Source organism: Triticum aestivum, chromosome 5D, assembly GCF_018294505.1.
Source record: "Triticum aestivum cultivar Chinese Spring chromosome 5D, IWGSC CS RefSeq v2.1, whole genome shotgun sequence".
NCBI lineage: Eukaryota > Viridiplantae > Streptophyta > Magnoliopsida > Poales > Poaceae > Triticum > Triticum aestivum.
Window position 1 is genome coordinate 495,285,089 of NC_057808.1, and position 14,462 is coordinate 495,299,550.

At 40.4% G+C, this 14,462-nt stretch overlaps 1 protein-coding gene and 1 long non-coding RNA gene across 2 annotated transcripts; one reads left to right on the plus strand and one right to left on the minus strand.

Moving 5' to 3' along the window:
• The first annotated feature begins 2,430 nt into the window (after positions 1–2,430).
• Positions 2,431–13,585, plus strand: LOC123120987 (uncharacterized). Its single transcript, XM_044540941.1, has 6 exons — positions 2,431–2,484; positions 4,064–4,178; positions 5,910–5,978; positions 6,721–6,774; positions 6,914–6,976; positions 13,112–13,585. The coding sequence occupies exons 1-6, from the start codon at positions 2,431–2,433 to the stop codon at positions 13,132–13,134; spliced, it is 378 nt and encodes a 125-aa protein (XP_044396876.1). The 3' UTR covers positions 13,135–13,585.
• On the minus strand, positions 7,515–11,983 carry LOC123123143 (uncharacterized). The gene is made up of 5 exons (XR_006460530.1): positions 11,713–11,983; positions 10,866–10,998; positions 10,706–10,774; positions 8,924–9,229; positions 7,515–7,750 (listed from the first exon to the last, which is right to left on the minus strand). It is a non-coding gene; the product is annotated as an uncharacterized lncRNA (long non-coding RNA).
• Positions 13,586–14,462: the final 877 nt, after the last annotated feature.

Genomic DNA, 14,462 nt, shown 5'->3' on the forward strand with positions numbered 1-14,462 from the left:
CTTGCGCCCACCTATGGCAATGTTGCCCTCTTTATATTCTCCCTCGCTCATCAGCAGCAGCGATGGTGGCGTCATTGTCGGCCTTGCAGCATGTGGCATAATCATGTCCATTGCCTACTCTGGGGCAGATCTGATCTAAGACTTCAAGTGTGGCTACCTCACCCTCTCTTCACCATGTGCAGTGTTCATCTCGCAGCTAAATAGGTCTGTTCCATATCCTATTAATATGAGTGCATTTTTTCAAATTGTTCCCATTGGTACAATGTCTATTTGATCTTATTATTTATGTATTATGGGAAATTAAGTACTAAGTATTGCCATTGAGCAAGCTCTGTCTGTCTATGCGATTCAGTTAATGAATTCAGTTTTCTATAGTCGATTAATACTATAGGAGCCTGGGATCTTTTAACCACAGAAATTGGAAAGTCAAAAGACATAGGCAGAATTAGTCATGCATTTGAAAGTAAGGGATTTCATGCTTACGTGCAAAATACTTTCTATAATTTTGTGACGTGTAGCCTTTTACTGTTGGAAGGAGGATACTACATGTGGTTCTTTGCCCCCACCTGTGTTTTTTTATCTATATACATTGGGTAAAGGTTCTTTTTTTATTGATGGTTGATTGATACTTAGCTGTTTGTCAGTTTATAAATCATCATAAAAGGAGAAGAATCAACTTTGGCACAGTGGATATATGTTGCTTGCAGAAATTTAATGTCCTCTTCTTCTTTGTAGGTTCCAAGTTGGTTAATGTTGATTTTTGCTCATGCACAACCCATCATAGGAATTAGTAGGATCATCTTCGATGGATGTAAGGACTGCAACAGGTAAATGTCTTCTGTTTTCACATTTGAAATTTATAGCTTGAACCCTTCATTGAGAAAGCATGCCCAAGGTGTGGCCATGGGTAAGAATAAATGAGGGTCAACACTTTTTGAGCATGGATACATACATGACTAAGACTTACTGTTTGTTGTGATGCTCCTCCTTTGTCTCTTTGATTTATAGATTCCTAAAATCATCTCTGTTGGTTTGGATGATTTTGCAGGTTTCTTTCAGCAGCCTGGGGTTGTTAAGAAGAGGGTCAGGATTGCTCTGGGCAGATGCTTAAATTCCTGGATGTAAACGCACACTTGTCTCCTACACAGGCCAAAATACTATTGGAGGTGTGTGTGCAGTTCTAATTTACTAACATTCTTCTTTCTTTTACCACTGACTGTATGAACTGTGTGGTTGCTTTCAGATAAGGATACCCGCGCTGCTGCTGTTGCGTTTGGTTAGGGAGGGTGAGCTTCTTCTTTTATTCAGTTTAATCAATGTTCGATCCCCGCTGCTGCCGTTGTCCGCTGATTTGTTCTTGTTTGTTTCTTCTTCTTTGTTGTTGTTTGTAGGGCTTCTTCGTCTGCTTTGCCGTGCGGTGGCTGTGCGGCTGCTTGTTCCTTCTTTGCTAGGTGAGGTTCGGCTTGCTCCCTTGCTTGCAATCTGCTCGATGAAATGCGTGACTAGGTTTCCAAAAGTCTGAGATCTTCCCTATGTTGCCCGAGGCATGGATGAGTATTGCTCATGTTAGATCTGATGTGATATGCTTCTAGGAGCTGAGTTAGTTCGATTTGGCTCTTCGTAAGGGCGTTTTTGCTTGCTTTCTTCTTATGTCTATGTATACTATGGTGTGTTCGTTACTTTGCTTTCTTGTGTTGTTGAATTCGGCTTTGTTGTATGAAAAGAGTTTCGAGATGTTTCTCTGGTTTGGTTGTTGTGGTTCCTATATGATGTATTGATTTAGGTCTGCTTTCGTTCTCTTGTTGGCTGGTTATGCATGGGCATGGGGTCTGCCCCACCTGAGATCTGTTTGGGTATGTTTCCAGGTTATCCGGCCTTTAATGCTCATATGCATTTGCTTTAATTTTGTTGTTTGTTTGACTAGTTCTTATTGCTGTCCATTAAATCTTTGACTGCTTTTTCTAGGCATGTGTGTATTGCGATATCGCGTGTTACTTCACAGAAATCCCTAAAGATCTTGATCAAAGGAGATGATGATGAAACTGCTTCTTAGACAAGGAACATTGTGTTCCCTAATATTTTCCTCTCCATTCACTAGGTGGTATTACCAATAACCTAAAAAAAGGGCAGCCCGGTGCATGTAGCTCCCGCTTGCGCAGGCTCCGGGGAAGGGTCCGACCACTTTGGGTCTATTGTAGGCAGCCTTTCCCTACATTTCTGTAAGAGGATGTTTCCAGGACTTGAACCTGTGACCTCATGGTCACAAGGCAGCAGCTTTACCACTGTGCATATATTATAAGATTTTGCCTATCTATGTTTTGGTGGTACTATCATCTGAAATTGAATTTTTTTTGTGTTCTGTTAGGCAGGGATCGGCTTTGGTGGTGGCAGACGCTGGCAAGTCATGGGGTTAGAGCATAGGAAGCTGACATGGCATTTGAAACTTACGTGGTCATTGAAGGGCTTGGCAACAGTGCTTACAGAGTAAGAAATATGCTTGCAAGTGCCCCTTTCCCTATTCTTGCCGGCTCCACCATCTGTCATCAAGCGTTCTTTTATTTCTCTAAGATTTCTCTAAATTTGATGTGTGTAGGTCTGGGAAAGAAAATATGGAGGAATAAGCTACGATAATTTTGGTGAAGAACTTTCTTTCCCTATGTTGTGAAGAGTTTGGTCCTCTGATAGATTTGTGGTTAGTATGTGCTTTTGGTATTTTATCTCTTTATTAGTTGCTCATATCTCACTTGATGTTGCACAGGGTACATGCAACATGCCATTCTGACTGACATATATAGTACATGCAACATTCGTAACAACATTTAGATATAAATTGCTATCATGCGAATATAAGCTGAATATATAGATAAATTAATCCATAACAGCATATGTAAGGAATCTGCCATTACATGACCCCTCCAAAACTTCATAAGAAATCTTGAGATGAAATCTATTTACTTAGCGAGGCCTTTCTTTGGTACCGACATTTCCCTAGTTGAAATTGTGATGCTACGGATACATATTTATGTTGAGGCTGGAAAATAATTAGCTCCTATCGAGGTGCACGTATAGGGTGCTGCCCAGCTACCGTCAGTGATATTGTTTCGTTTTTTAGCTCTTGCAAGCTCCTTTTGCTGTTATGTGTTGCTGGAGTTTGGACTTGCACAGAACTTCAAACAGAACAAATGAAAAATGAACCACTACAATTATAGTTACCGGTTATAATGGTAACTGGCGGATAAGCGTCCTAAGACATTGTATCAAACATGATTTGACTCCTTGGACGTGCCTATATATGCTCTCTATTTTAGAGTATGATGCTCTCTACAATTGGAAGAATCAACATGTAAACCAGTTTAAGTATAAAACCTCATGAGCTGGATCTCCATTTTCAATTGGCGACTTTCTTTAAACATTCATACTTTTAAAAGCTTTCAGAAGACTCTCCATGGACCTTGGGCAATGATATATTATCTTTCCCAAGAGTTATCAATTTCATTTTTCTGGCAGAACTTTCTCAAAGTTTGTAGGATGTTTGTTTTTTCTTAGAAAGGTACCCAGGGAACTCTGTAACTTAGATGAATGTGAATAGCTAAATATTTAGATGAAACACAACACTTTTGGACCATATACATGACAATTAGTAAGCGTTTGTTGGATTCAATTGGCCATCTATGACTCTGGATTAAATAGGGGAAACAGAGCAAGAGCTATTTTTTCTAGAACTATGATATAAGCATTGTACTATCTCTGTTTTGCAGCTTTTGTCGAGTGCTTTCTTGTTTTTTTTACTTTTTGAGTGCTTTCATGTTTTTTATCTCTGATCTTTTTTATCATATCTAAGATCCAACATTCTACCATTCTTGCAGTATTGTTGATTTTTCCCACACACTTATTTTTACTTCTATTTATATTTAATGTTGTTTAGAAACGTTGTATAGCTCCATTATGACTGATTGTATTTATTTCTGAACCTCAGTTCTTAGAAAATGCGAGGATGATGACAATTATTGTGCTACTGCTATCTTCTTCAGCTCCTCGTGCTTCCCAAGGTCGCAGGTGTTAGTGGAGATCGAAGTTCGAAGGAGGCTGCTCGCGAGACGGCTGGGCTTCCTTCAATAGTGGTGCTAACATTTTGAATAATAAACCGGGAGCTGACAAGCGGTCTGAATTTCTGCTAGGTATGCTTCTCCATCCCCCTACCTTCTCAGTTCCCCCATTTCTGTTGGGTCTGAATTTCCATTTGATTAGGAAATATGAACATCGTACCATCTGAATTTACCTATTTTATTACCATGTTCCTTATATATTCAGTTGTGTCATAGATAATTCACCCCCTCGACTTCTATACAATTTTTTGTCTATTCTGCACCATACAACAACAGCCCAACAAGAAATACATGTACACGTATTTTGCTGACTCAGTTGCTGTGGTATGGTACTTATGTCGTGCAAACAAATAACCTGGTTAATTTACTTTAGTGATTTAAATTTACAAAATTAGGGTAATAGTGATCTGAATGTACAAACTAGGATATCTGTGACCTATTTGATACACTCAAACAGTTTTCGAAAACTGATAATGTTATTTACTTACATGTGAATGTTTACTCATAAATCTAGAAGTGGTTGGCAAGGTAAATGAGGGTAAAACTGAGAATATGTCAACAATGTCAACATGCACATGCTTCATGTTTGAATAAATGTTAAAAATATACTCCCTCTGTTCCTACATATAGGACCTTTTAGAGATGTAGAGGCCGGGGGTCCCCCTCCTTTTCTAAAAAAAAAGACTACATACGTAGCAAAATGAGTGAATCTACACTCTAAAGTATGTCTATATACATCTGTATGTAGTCCATAGTGGAATCTCTAAAAGATCGTATATTCAGGTATTCTGAAATAGAGTGACTGAAGGAGTGTCAAACTATATACATGAAGATGCATATCTTAAGAGTTTATTATGTTACTAAATACTAATTTACTTGCCAGTGGATTACTTTGGTTAGTTTTCACAAGTTTTCAAATTGTAGGATTTTTTTACCTTACCGCTTTGTAGCCCCTGTCGAGGAATGTATGTAGTGGATCATGCACTACTGGAAGTTGATCGTTGGGTGAAGGAAGATGGATGGTCTTACCGCTCTGTTCTTCTTGCTAAGTGGATTACGACTTCCTTGCTCCCCTTTATGGACAAGCATTCTCATCTGCTGGTCACTTGCCTAAGATACAATATGCTAATGCTATCTTGGTTCTGTTTCGTTTGCTCTTGCAGAAAATAAGTGAAATGTGCAGACCGACCACATGGGCAGCCGGTCTTGCAACTCCCAATGCTCTCAACCCCCCGCTAACCCTCTCTCATTTTGATCTAGCCGACTAAGATTTATTAAGTACTGCAACCAAACCATAATTTGGACACCAAAACCTGAATGATAAGTAACATGTAGATATACCATGTGCTGCAGATGTCAATCGTGGATGCGGAAAATACCTCGGGAGTAGAGTCAATTAGAACTGTGGATTGATGTATTTATTCCTTTGTATTATTAAAAACAACCTTTATATATAAGCACAATGACTTCCACCATGGCTTTGACAGGGACAGTCAAGTGTTTTGATTTATTGCTGCTATATTCAAATTTATCGGATGCCCAGTAAAGCGTTGCATGTGCAAGCAATTCTTGCTGTTCCATGCAGAATAGCTTGGTTCGTAAATGCAAACTGATTAACCATATGATTGCATTGGCTGTGTATTAGGATTCGTTCTGCCTTCTTCTTTTTTATATTGTCCTCTATTTGTTGTGCCTAATCTTTATGTCCTCATTGTTTTTGTTACATTTTATAACTCTAGGATCTACTCGGCACGAATGAAATTACTAACATGCCTCTTCTTTTTACTAATGATTGAAACTCAGGACAAACGCTACTGGCAAGGGGGCTTGCTGATGTAAACACCCTTCTCCTTTACTGGTTTATCTTAGAAGGCAAGCATGATGTTTTTCCCAGTTGATTCCCTGCTCCAGTTAATCATTCAATGTTCTTTTTGCCCTTCTTTGAATATCAATAGGAACTCCTCAGGAATTCAAAGCTAAGAATTGCCAACTAACTTTTGTGTTCAGCGTAGAGAAGATCATCCTTCCTTTATTTTTCTTTAACTTTTGTTGTCTGCACACTACAAAACACATCCATAAATTTCACAGAATGCCCCTTTCGGTTTCTATATCGTTCATCTTTTTTATTTCACAGAATGCCCCTTTCGGTTTCTATATCGTTCATCTTTTTTATTTCAATCTTCATGCATCCAGATGCTATCTTGCCCAGGGTTTCAACAAAATTACTTTCTGCTCTAGATTTGTCTAGGGTCAGAACAAAAATATTACTCTATAAAATGAGCATGGAATGACAAAACTCATGTTCACTCTTGAAAACTATTTCACAGTGCTTTATATAAACATTTTGGTTTTTTTATTCCCTACTTTTAAAAGTGTTTTTTGTTCAAATCAATTATTACCTTTTTTGTGAGGGGTTCAAAGAAAAAAAATTGACAAACCAATTATTATTACTTAAAAGGATAAGAGCAGCCGTTTGTCTTTTGGGCCAACGGCCCTCTCTTCTGGCATGCCGCATCCACTGCGTCCACCGAATCTTATCATGTCTGCTTCCTTGAGCTCATCTTCTTCTCCTCTCTCTGCCTCCAAGTCCTCTCTGACTGTGCTGTTTCGCTAGATCCCCGGAGAGCAAGAAGAGCACCACCATCTGCTCCAACCCGCCGACTGGTAGGTGCGCCTGCTCATCCAACCCTCTCGCACACCCTCTTTGTCAAGCCCCCGTGATGGTGGTGGACAGAGACTTTTTTCTCTATGTCTCTCTTATTCTGCTTCTATTTTCACTAACCGTGATTTGCTTTGTTACATCTTAGATCCGTTTTGGTTCTTAACAGAATCAACGAGAGACCCCTCCGAGCACAAGGCTAATTACCAAGGTATATTCTCCTATTACAGATCCAGTTCTAATACTACTTTACAATGCGCTTCGCGCTCTGACGCGTGCCTATGATTTTTTTATCTGCATAGGACCAGTAGGATGGATAATTCAATAGCTTGGATTTTGTCTCCTGCTGCATGCTTGTTAATGTTACATCTTCATAAGGCCAATAGGATGGATACTTTTATTAGCTTATATTTATTCTGAGATATTTAGTCCAGTCTTTGTACACTCGTTCCATTCTATTCTACCAGTTTCTATAATTGATGCATGTGATTTACATAGGCTACCAAAAAACGGTTGATTTCTATATCCATGAATGACATTTCCTTCTTAAATACTTAAACTAATTCAATTACTTAGCTCTTTCAATGGCCTCGTGATTTTATAATTTTGTTTCTGGGTTTGCTTAAGAATCCTTTAGTTGTTGTTGCATACTAGATGACCCGGTTGCGCCAATGGCGCAAAAAGCCAATTAAAAGTCGTGTTAGTAGTGAGTAAGTAGGAGATGTAGCTGGACTGCTGGAAATATAATGCAATGTGAATGACTTTATAGATAATGGAATGACTTGTATCGGTTTACATCCGCAAAAGAAAAAGAAAAAGACTTGTATCGGTTTACAGAAACACTTATATATAGGTAACCTGCCTCACAGCTTATTTAGGCATCTCCTTAGTTTGATTGTGGTCTTCAGAGGGTGTGAACGCATGAATAAGCAGTGTCATTGTCGCATAATGCTTGCATATTACACTTTCACACGCACTTGAAGGCCTATAAAAGGTACCAGATTATCAGACAAGGATTGCTGAGATAGCAAAATCATCATAACAAAAACATTAAGAGCAACAGAAACATGCACCGATGAGCATAATTATTTGATTCACATCTTTGATATAGCTCTGCCTTTGAACTGCACATCCGTGCCACATACGACTGAAACCAAAACTAAAAATACAAAGAAATAAGAGGACAGATATTGTACTTCCTCGGTCCCAAGTGTCGTTGATTTAGTACAACTTTGTACTCACTTATTTTCGGAGCGGAGAGAGTATAAACCAGCTAATTGGTTATTAAACCAAGCCTGCCAACAACGATATATCTTGTGATCAAGATATTCAGTTAGTACTTACTACTGCAGATCACTAAGTATACTTATACATTCACATATACTCCCTTCGTAAACTAATATAAGAGCGTTTAGAATACTAAAGTAGTGATCTAAACGCTCTTATATTAGTTTACAGAGGGAGTACAAGCTTCAAAGGTAATGTGTCATGAGTGTGTGACTCATGATTTTTAAGGCGGTAAGGCGACCTAAGGTGAGCACCCACTGCTCTGACGCCTAAGCTCCTAAAGCGAGCGTAATTGCAAAGCGTTGTCAGCGCGCGCCTTGCCGCCCACCTTATAAATAGTGGTGACTACCAATCCCCACATAGTTATTTGGATGAGAGAATGATATATTAGAAAAATGCATGCAACATTTACAAGACAACTAAAAGGTAAAAAAATAGATATAGCAAATTCATCGGAATCACATGGACACGTTGGAGGCAAGTATGTGTCAAGTATGTAGAGAAATAAGAATAGAGAGGTCAAACTCTGCATCTACAGTTCTAAAGCACGCTAAGTCAAACTCTGTAGCTATGGTTCCAATGCACGTTGCACTAAGCCAAACTCTGTAGATACAATAGGTAATGAACAGTTTGGGTCCAAGTAAACAAGTAATGGAAACGTAACCTTTTTACTTCTAAGGAAATACTAACAATCTGGTTCTACAAAAGATTTAAATATGAATACATACAAGAGGTGGCTACCGAGCCACAAGATTCAGATAGGTTAACCAAAAAGCTTCTACCACTGAAAACAAATGAACTTGTACACGAACAAAAAAGCACAATGATTGTTTGTCATCGCTGCAATTTGTATCTAAGGGAAACAACTGACCTCTTCAAGAAAAAATCATGTCTTCCTTTCCTCCTTAAACTCAGAGAGCTGCAACCTATGCCTTGGCCGTCACAGCAGTAGCAACAGTAGAACCGTCACCTCCAAGACTTTTTTCAAAGTGCTTCATACAACTCATCACTGGGTAGCAACACTGGACTGGTGTATGAAACGTCACCACCAAAACATTTGTAACTAAGCCATAGTTTGAGAATAAATCAAAGTAGCCTGTTATAAAGGCTTCCATTGTGAATATCATTGCTAGTAAGTAATCGACTCTACCAGAAGAACTTTGGGAGCATCGGGTTCCTGCATGAAGGGATTCCAATTAATTATGAGATAGAAATTGTGCCAAATTTGATAACACTGATGACAACTGAACAAGCAAAGTCAATTACAAAATTAACTAATTGGTGATTTTATCATCACACAACAGATAAGGCGAGGGGGGAGTCTGCAGCAGGACGACAGCGGCCCATGTTATTTTTCGTCCTTATCCAACAACTACCAGCATGCACTCGTTGCGTTGAGTTGAGGAATCATTTGATCTTTTTTTTAAATACTAATCAAAACCTAATTCTTCTTACAATGACATGCCCTATTTAGGTTACACTTCAGTTAGTCCTACAGGAATAATAAAACTCAAATAATATATCTATATATATATATATATATATATATATATATATATATCCATGAATTTCGGGTTTCAACACATGCAGCATGGTAATCTTTGGTAAAATAGAAAAAAATGCTGATAACTATGTATTAATCATAGTTTATGGTATGAAAGGCTCGCTGGACAGTTATTTGTATGGCTCCATTGAGCAATGACTAATTTTGATATCCCGCAACATGAATCCCTTGAAACAGGATAGATACTTCTTGCGGAACAAAAATGAATCGGAGGACTGCTCCATATTTGGGAAGCAAACAAATCTAAAAAGCATCAATGAACTGATCGCAAACACACAGAAATGAATCAAAGGACTGCTCTATATTTGGGAAGCAATCAAATCTAAAACGTATCTATGAACTCATCACAGACACATAGTTTCAATATTGAAACAAGTACCAGAAGAACTCTAGTTCTCTAGATTGAGGTATCAACAAAGCCTATCTTCCAATTCAGGAATAATTCAAGGTGCGTCTGAAACTCGTTGGCTTACATTTGCAGTAAATTTCACTTCTATACTTTTTCTGCCAAGTCTCATCTATAATAATCAAAGAAACACAGGAAATGAACCGCATTTGCTGGGCCCGCGAGTCAATGAGAGCAAAAAAGTATAATATTCACAGGACACTTGCGTGACAAAGATGAAGAATATTCATACACTACAGGAAAGAAGGTTAACACTATCTACTTCTATAAAGAGATGTTAAGTGTCAAACCTGGGGTATGTTATTAAAAGTAGAATGTGATCTGAAAGAGTTGAGCCAGGGAAAACATTCCCACCAATTGCAATTCTTGAATATGTCGAGAAAATGTTAGCATGGGACCATTATTCATGTGAATCAATAAATGTGACATGCCACCCAATTGGAATAATGGAAGTTCAGCTTGTAAATAGTAACCAAAATATACAGCTGAGAATATATACTTATCAGTTGTCTAGCTATCTTTCTCCCTAGCATTTTGTCTCTCTCACTCTTTATCTCACTCTTAATCTCTACTTCCACCAATATACGTACATATATGTTGTTTGGGCAGAAACAGAGTAGGCAATCACATGCATATGTAGATGGAGAAGAAGAGAATTAGAATCGGGACAGAGAGAAGCATACCTTTGGCGGCACCGCGTCACAAACAGGAGGTTCCAGCCAATCCCGCTTGTGAAGAAAGCAAGTAGATGGCTAGCAAAAGAAAGGGATAGTTTAGCCAAAGGCAAGGAAATCTAAGCTGCAGATACGGTGCACTGCCGCAGAGCAGTGTAGGAAGATATACCATGTAGATGGATGGGCTAGATATACCATGTGCAGGACCTGAGCCCAGTAGATTGATGTGCTAGATATACCTTGTAGATAATCACAGGTTGATGGCCCATGCTGAATAAGCAACATTAAACATCCCAGCATCCCTGCACATTAAGAATTTTAAGAGGTGACTAATACTGGGAACATGGAGGCTAAAAGAATTCAGAAAAGAGCAATACAATATTCTTCCTTGCATATAACCAATTGTAGCACATGCAAGGAGGAACATGAAAAAAAAAATCAGAAATAGACGACTTCAAATGCATTGTCTCAGGCTAGGCCACATATGTGATAACCAATCAGAGCACATCCAACCAAAAGTCTAGAACTCTGCTTTGGAAAACAATTTTCTTAAATTATAGTACAGGAACTGGGATGGATATAATGGTCTTAGCATTATAGCCTAGAAAGATAGATAGATATTACACCGTGCTCATGTAAACAGCGAGAGACCCTCTAATATTTTGTCAGAGAACACATCTTGATTTGCGCCTGTTATCAATGGCTAGCCGTCCACTAATTTAGCACTAACCTACTCTGAATAATCTGAACCAACACAAATGATTACATATTTGCCTTTTCCATGACATAATTTGCATTGGAAAGCATTTAACTCAACCTAAATATTGGGTGGATTTGCCTCATTACTGGGATAATAAGATCGTTAACGAACTAAGGATGCATATGTGAGTAATCTGACAAAGAGAAGCAGTAAAAAGAAGAAATTTATTCCGGCTCAAAGTTGGGCTAGGAATGACATAGCAATGTGGCTCCAACGCCGGAGGTAAGATTTCGAATATAGATGCATGTAGTTGTACCTGAGCTACTACCTAGTCGGCTTCGGGGTCACCATTTCCTCATGAAATCACATGCTTACATAGATCAATCCTCCCCTGTCAGCTTTTTTGCATTTCATCAAACACCTTATAGGCACAGAGAAACAAAAACTGCACAAACGAAGATGAGAAGCTTTGGATTGGAAGGGGGCAGGAAGAAGAGAAGGGTGACTGTTTAACTGGAGTTGAGCTGCACCCGAGCGGACGCTCGGCTGCACCCACGACGATGAAGAGGTCGAGCAGAGCAGCTGCGAGGAGGAGGAGGTGGATGGCGGGCCAGTGGAGGCACAGAACCAGGATCCGGCGGTCCCAATACCCGAGACGGCTGCCTCATCATGTTCCTCTTCTGTTCACCGGGTGGACGAAGAACGAAGCGCGGTGGACGAGGCAACGCCGCTGACTGCTTTGGCTTCTCCTACCCTGCGGCCGCTCCTCTACTACTCCCGAGGCACGGTCGGAGAGCGAGCACGGGGCGGACACAGCTGCTGAGGTAGGGGAGGAGGCGGTGAGGCGGAGGAGACGAGGCGGCCGAGAGGTGGGGAAGCGGAGGTGGCTGTACAGAGAAGACGAGATAGAGGAGATATTTTCACAAGAGAGAGAAGGGTCGCCCAATCCTGCTTGCCGTAGTCCAAAGAAGCTGGGCCCGCGTAAATTAGACCCACCCGTCATTCACTGCAGCAGCAAACCACAATGTGAAAAGCAACCAATGACTGTCCTCTCGCTACAGTTACTCGCTCGCGCGCGGGGGACGCAACGTCACTGACACTATTCATTGCCGACGTGGATGTAGTGGTTGTGGCTAGCAACCCCTTCATCCTTTATAAGTTAAATGCAGTCTAAAGCCCCAGTTCTTATTGTTCTTAATGCACACTACGTTTATACCTTGTGCCAGCCCTCTGGGTTTTGTCTTGGACCCGTTCTCATGGAGTTGGTAGAGCTGTCCACCAGATCGCTAGCTGAGGCAATGTTTGAGAAGCTCGGGCTACCTAAACCAGTCTATTATGTGCACCAGCTTGAGCAGGGTCGATATAGATCAGAGGTTGAATTTCACTGTACAAAAGAGCGCTTCCACGCTTCAGCACATTGGACTAAACTGTCAAGTTGTATATGTGAGTATGGGGAAGCATCATTGAATCATGCAGCCGATAAGGCCATCGGATACATGGAAACCAGAGAGAGGAAGGTTGTTGTTAACTACTATCAGCTGCAGGAACAGAAAAACAGCCACCTTTTGTTTCATATCGATCAAACCAGTATCTTTCCCATTTTGGGGTACTCGAGCAAGATATGTATAGTCTTTGGTCTTCTATTGCTACCTGTATGGTTAAAAGTAGTGTATGGTGCACTGTATAAACTTTAGATTTCGCTTTTTCCTCACCAGTATTTTCAGGTCAACTACACTGAAAGCAAACTAAAAGATTACATTGATCCAGATTATGATATGCTCAAGGTCAGGTTTGCAAAGAGTGATCGACACACCCATTGTCGCATCATCGTAGGAACCGACAAGACAGCTACCGTAACAACCAACTGGTCTGAGTTCCGCCGCCTTGCAAAAATCCATGAAGGAGACATCTGTGCCTTTCTTTTTCAAGGTCACCACAGAGCAACACCTGGTTCTCATCATGCATTGCCTTTAGATGAACCATTGATAGCAACAGAAGTCGTATCTAGATATCATCTAGCATTCTAAGGACTACTAATCAAGCTCTGTAATAGGATGAAGCCTTCCTCTGTTTTTCGACGATGCTATCTGTTGCTTTTGAACAGCTACCACCTATGCTTTTATCTATATAACCTCTGTTGTTGTTCCTCATCGATCTATTAATATGCATAATGCCACCCTTATCTATAATTATCTGTTTTTACTACTTTCTCTGTTTCAAACATCGAGTGCTCACCAGCAACAATAAATATGCTAAGCAAGGAAGACGCATGCCCTAACTGGCAGCATCCACCTTCCACTCAAGGGATATAGCACTACCATTTAGCAGAGTGTTCCAGGAGAAACAACAATCATGAATAGAAACAGAAACCAGCAGTAAGTACTCATTATTTTAATCTATGTCTTAGTTTTCCTATCATCACTCTTACAATACTTGGCTTTCCGTCGGCCTTTGCGCCATTGGCGCAACGGGTCATCTAGTGATTGTAAAAACAAAGGGCGCCACACCTACCAGTGTACTCCCTCCGTTCCATATTACTTGTCGCTGATTTAGTACAACTTTGTACTAAATCAGCGACAAGTAATATGGAACGGAGGGAGTAACTACAATGTCGATCCAGTATTAGTGACTTACAATAGAAGTGATAAATGCAATGCTAGTATTGAAGTTGTACAATTAGTATTCAATTTATGTGCCGCCGAGGTTTGAAATCATATAAGAGATACATGGACATATTGCTTCGTGTTTGGTAGTGCGTCCAACGGATCCTCGTACACGACGATGGTGAGATCGCTCTGCAACTTAGTCAGCGCGTCCGGAGCCAAAACAACGAGCTCCCCCACCCGGTCACCGCGTTGTACCCACCCACCGGGCCCTCGTACACAACAATGGCGAGATCGTTCTCATTACCCACCTCCACCTCCGCGACCGCGACGTTCTCCACCGGGATCGGGCCGGAAAAGACCGTGACAACCTCCATTGGGATCAGGTCGGCAAACACTGTGAGATCGACGATCTGGTCGAAGTCGTTGGCGATCAGCGCGGACGGCACGCTGAAATGCAGCT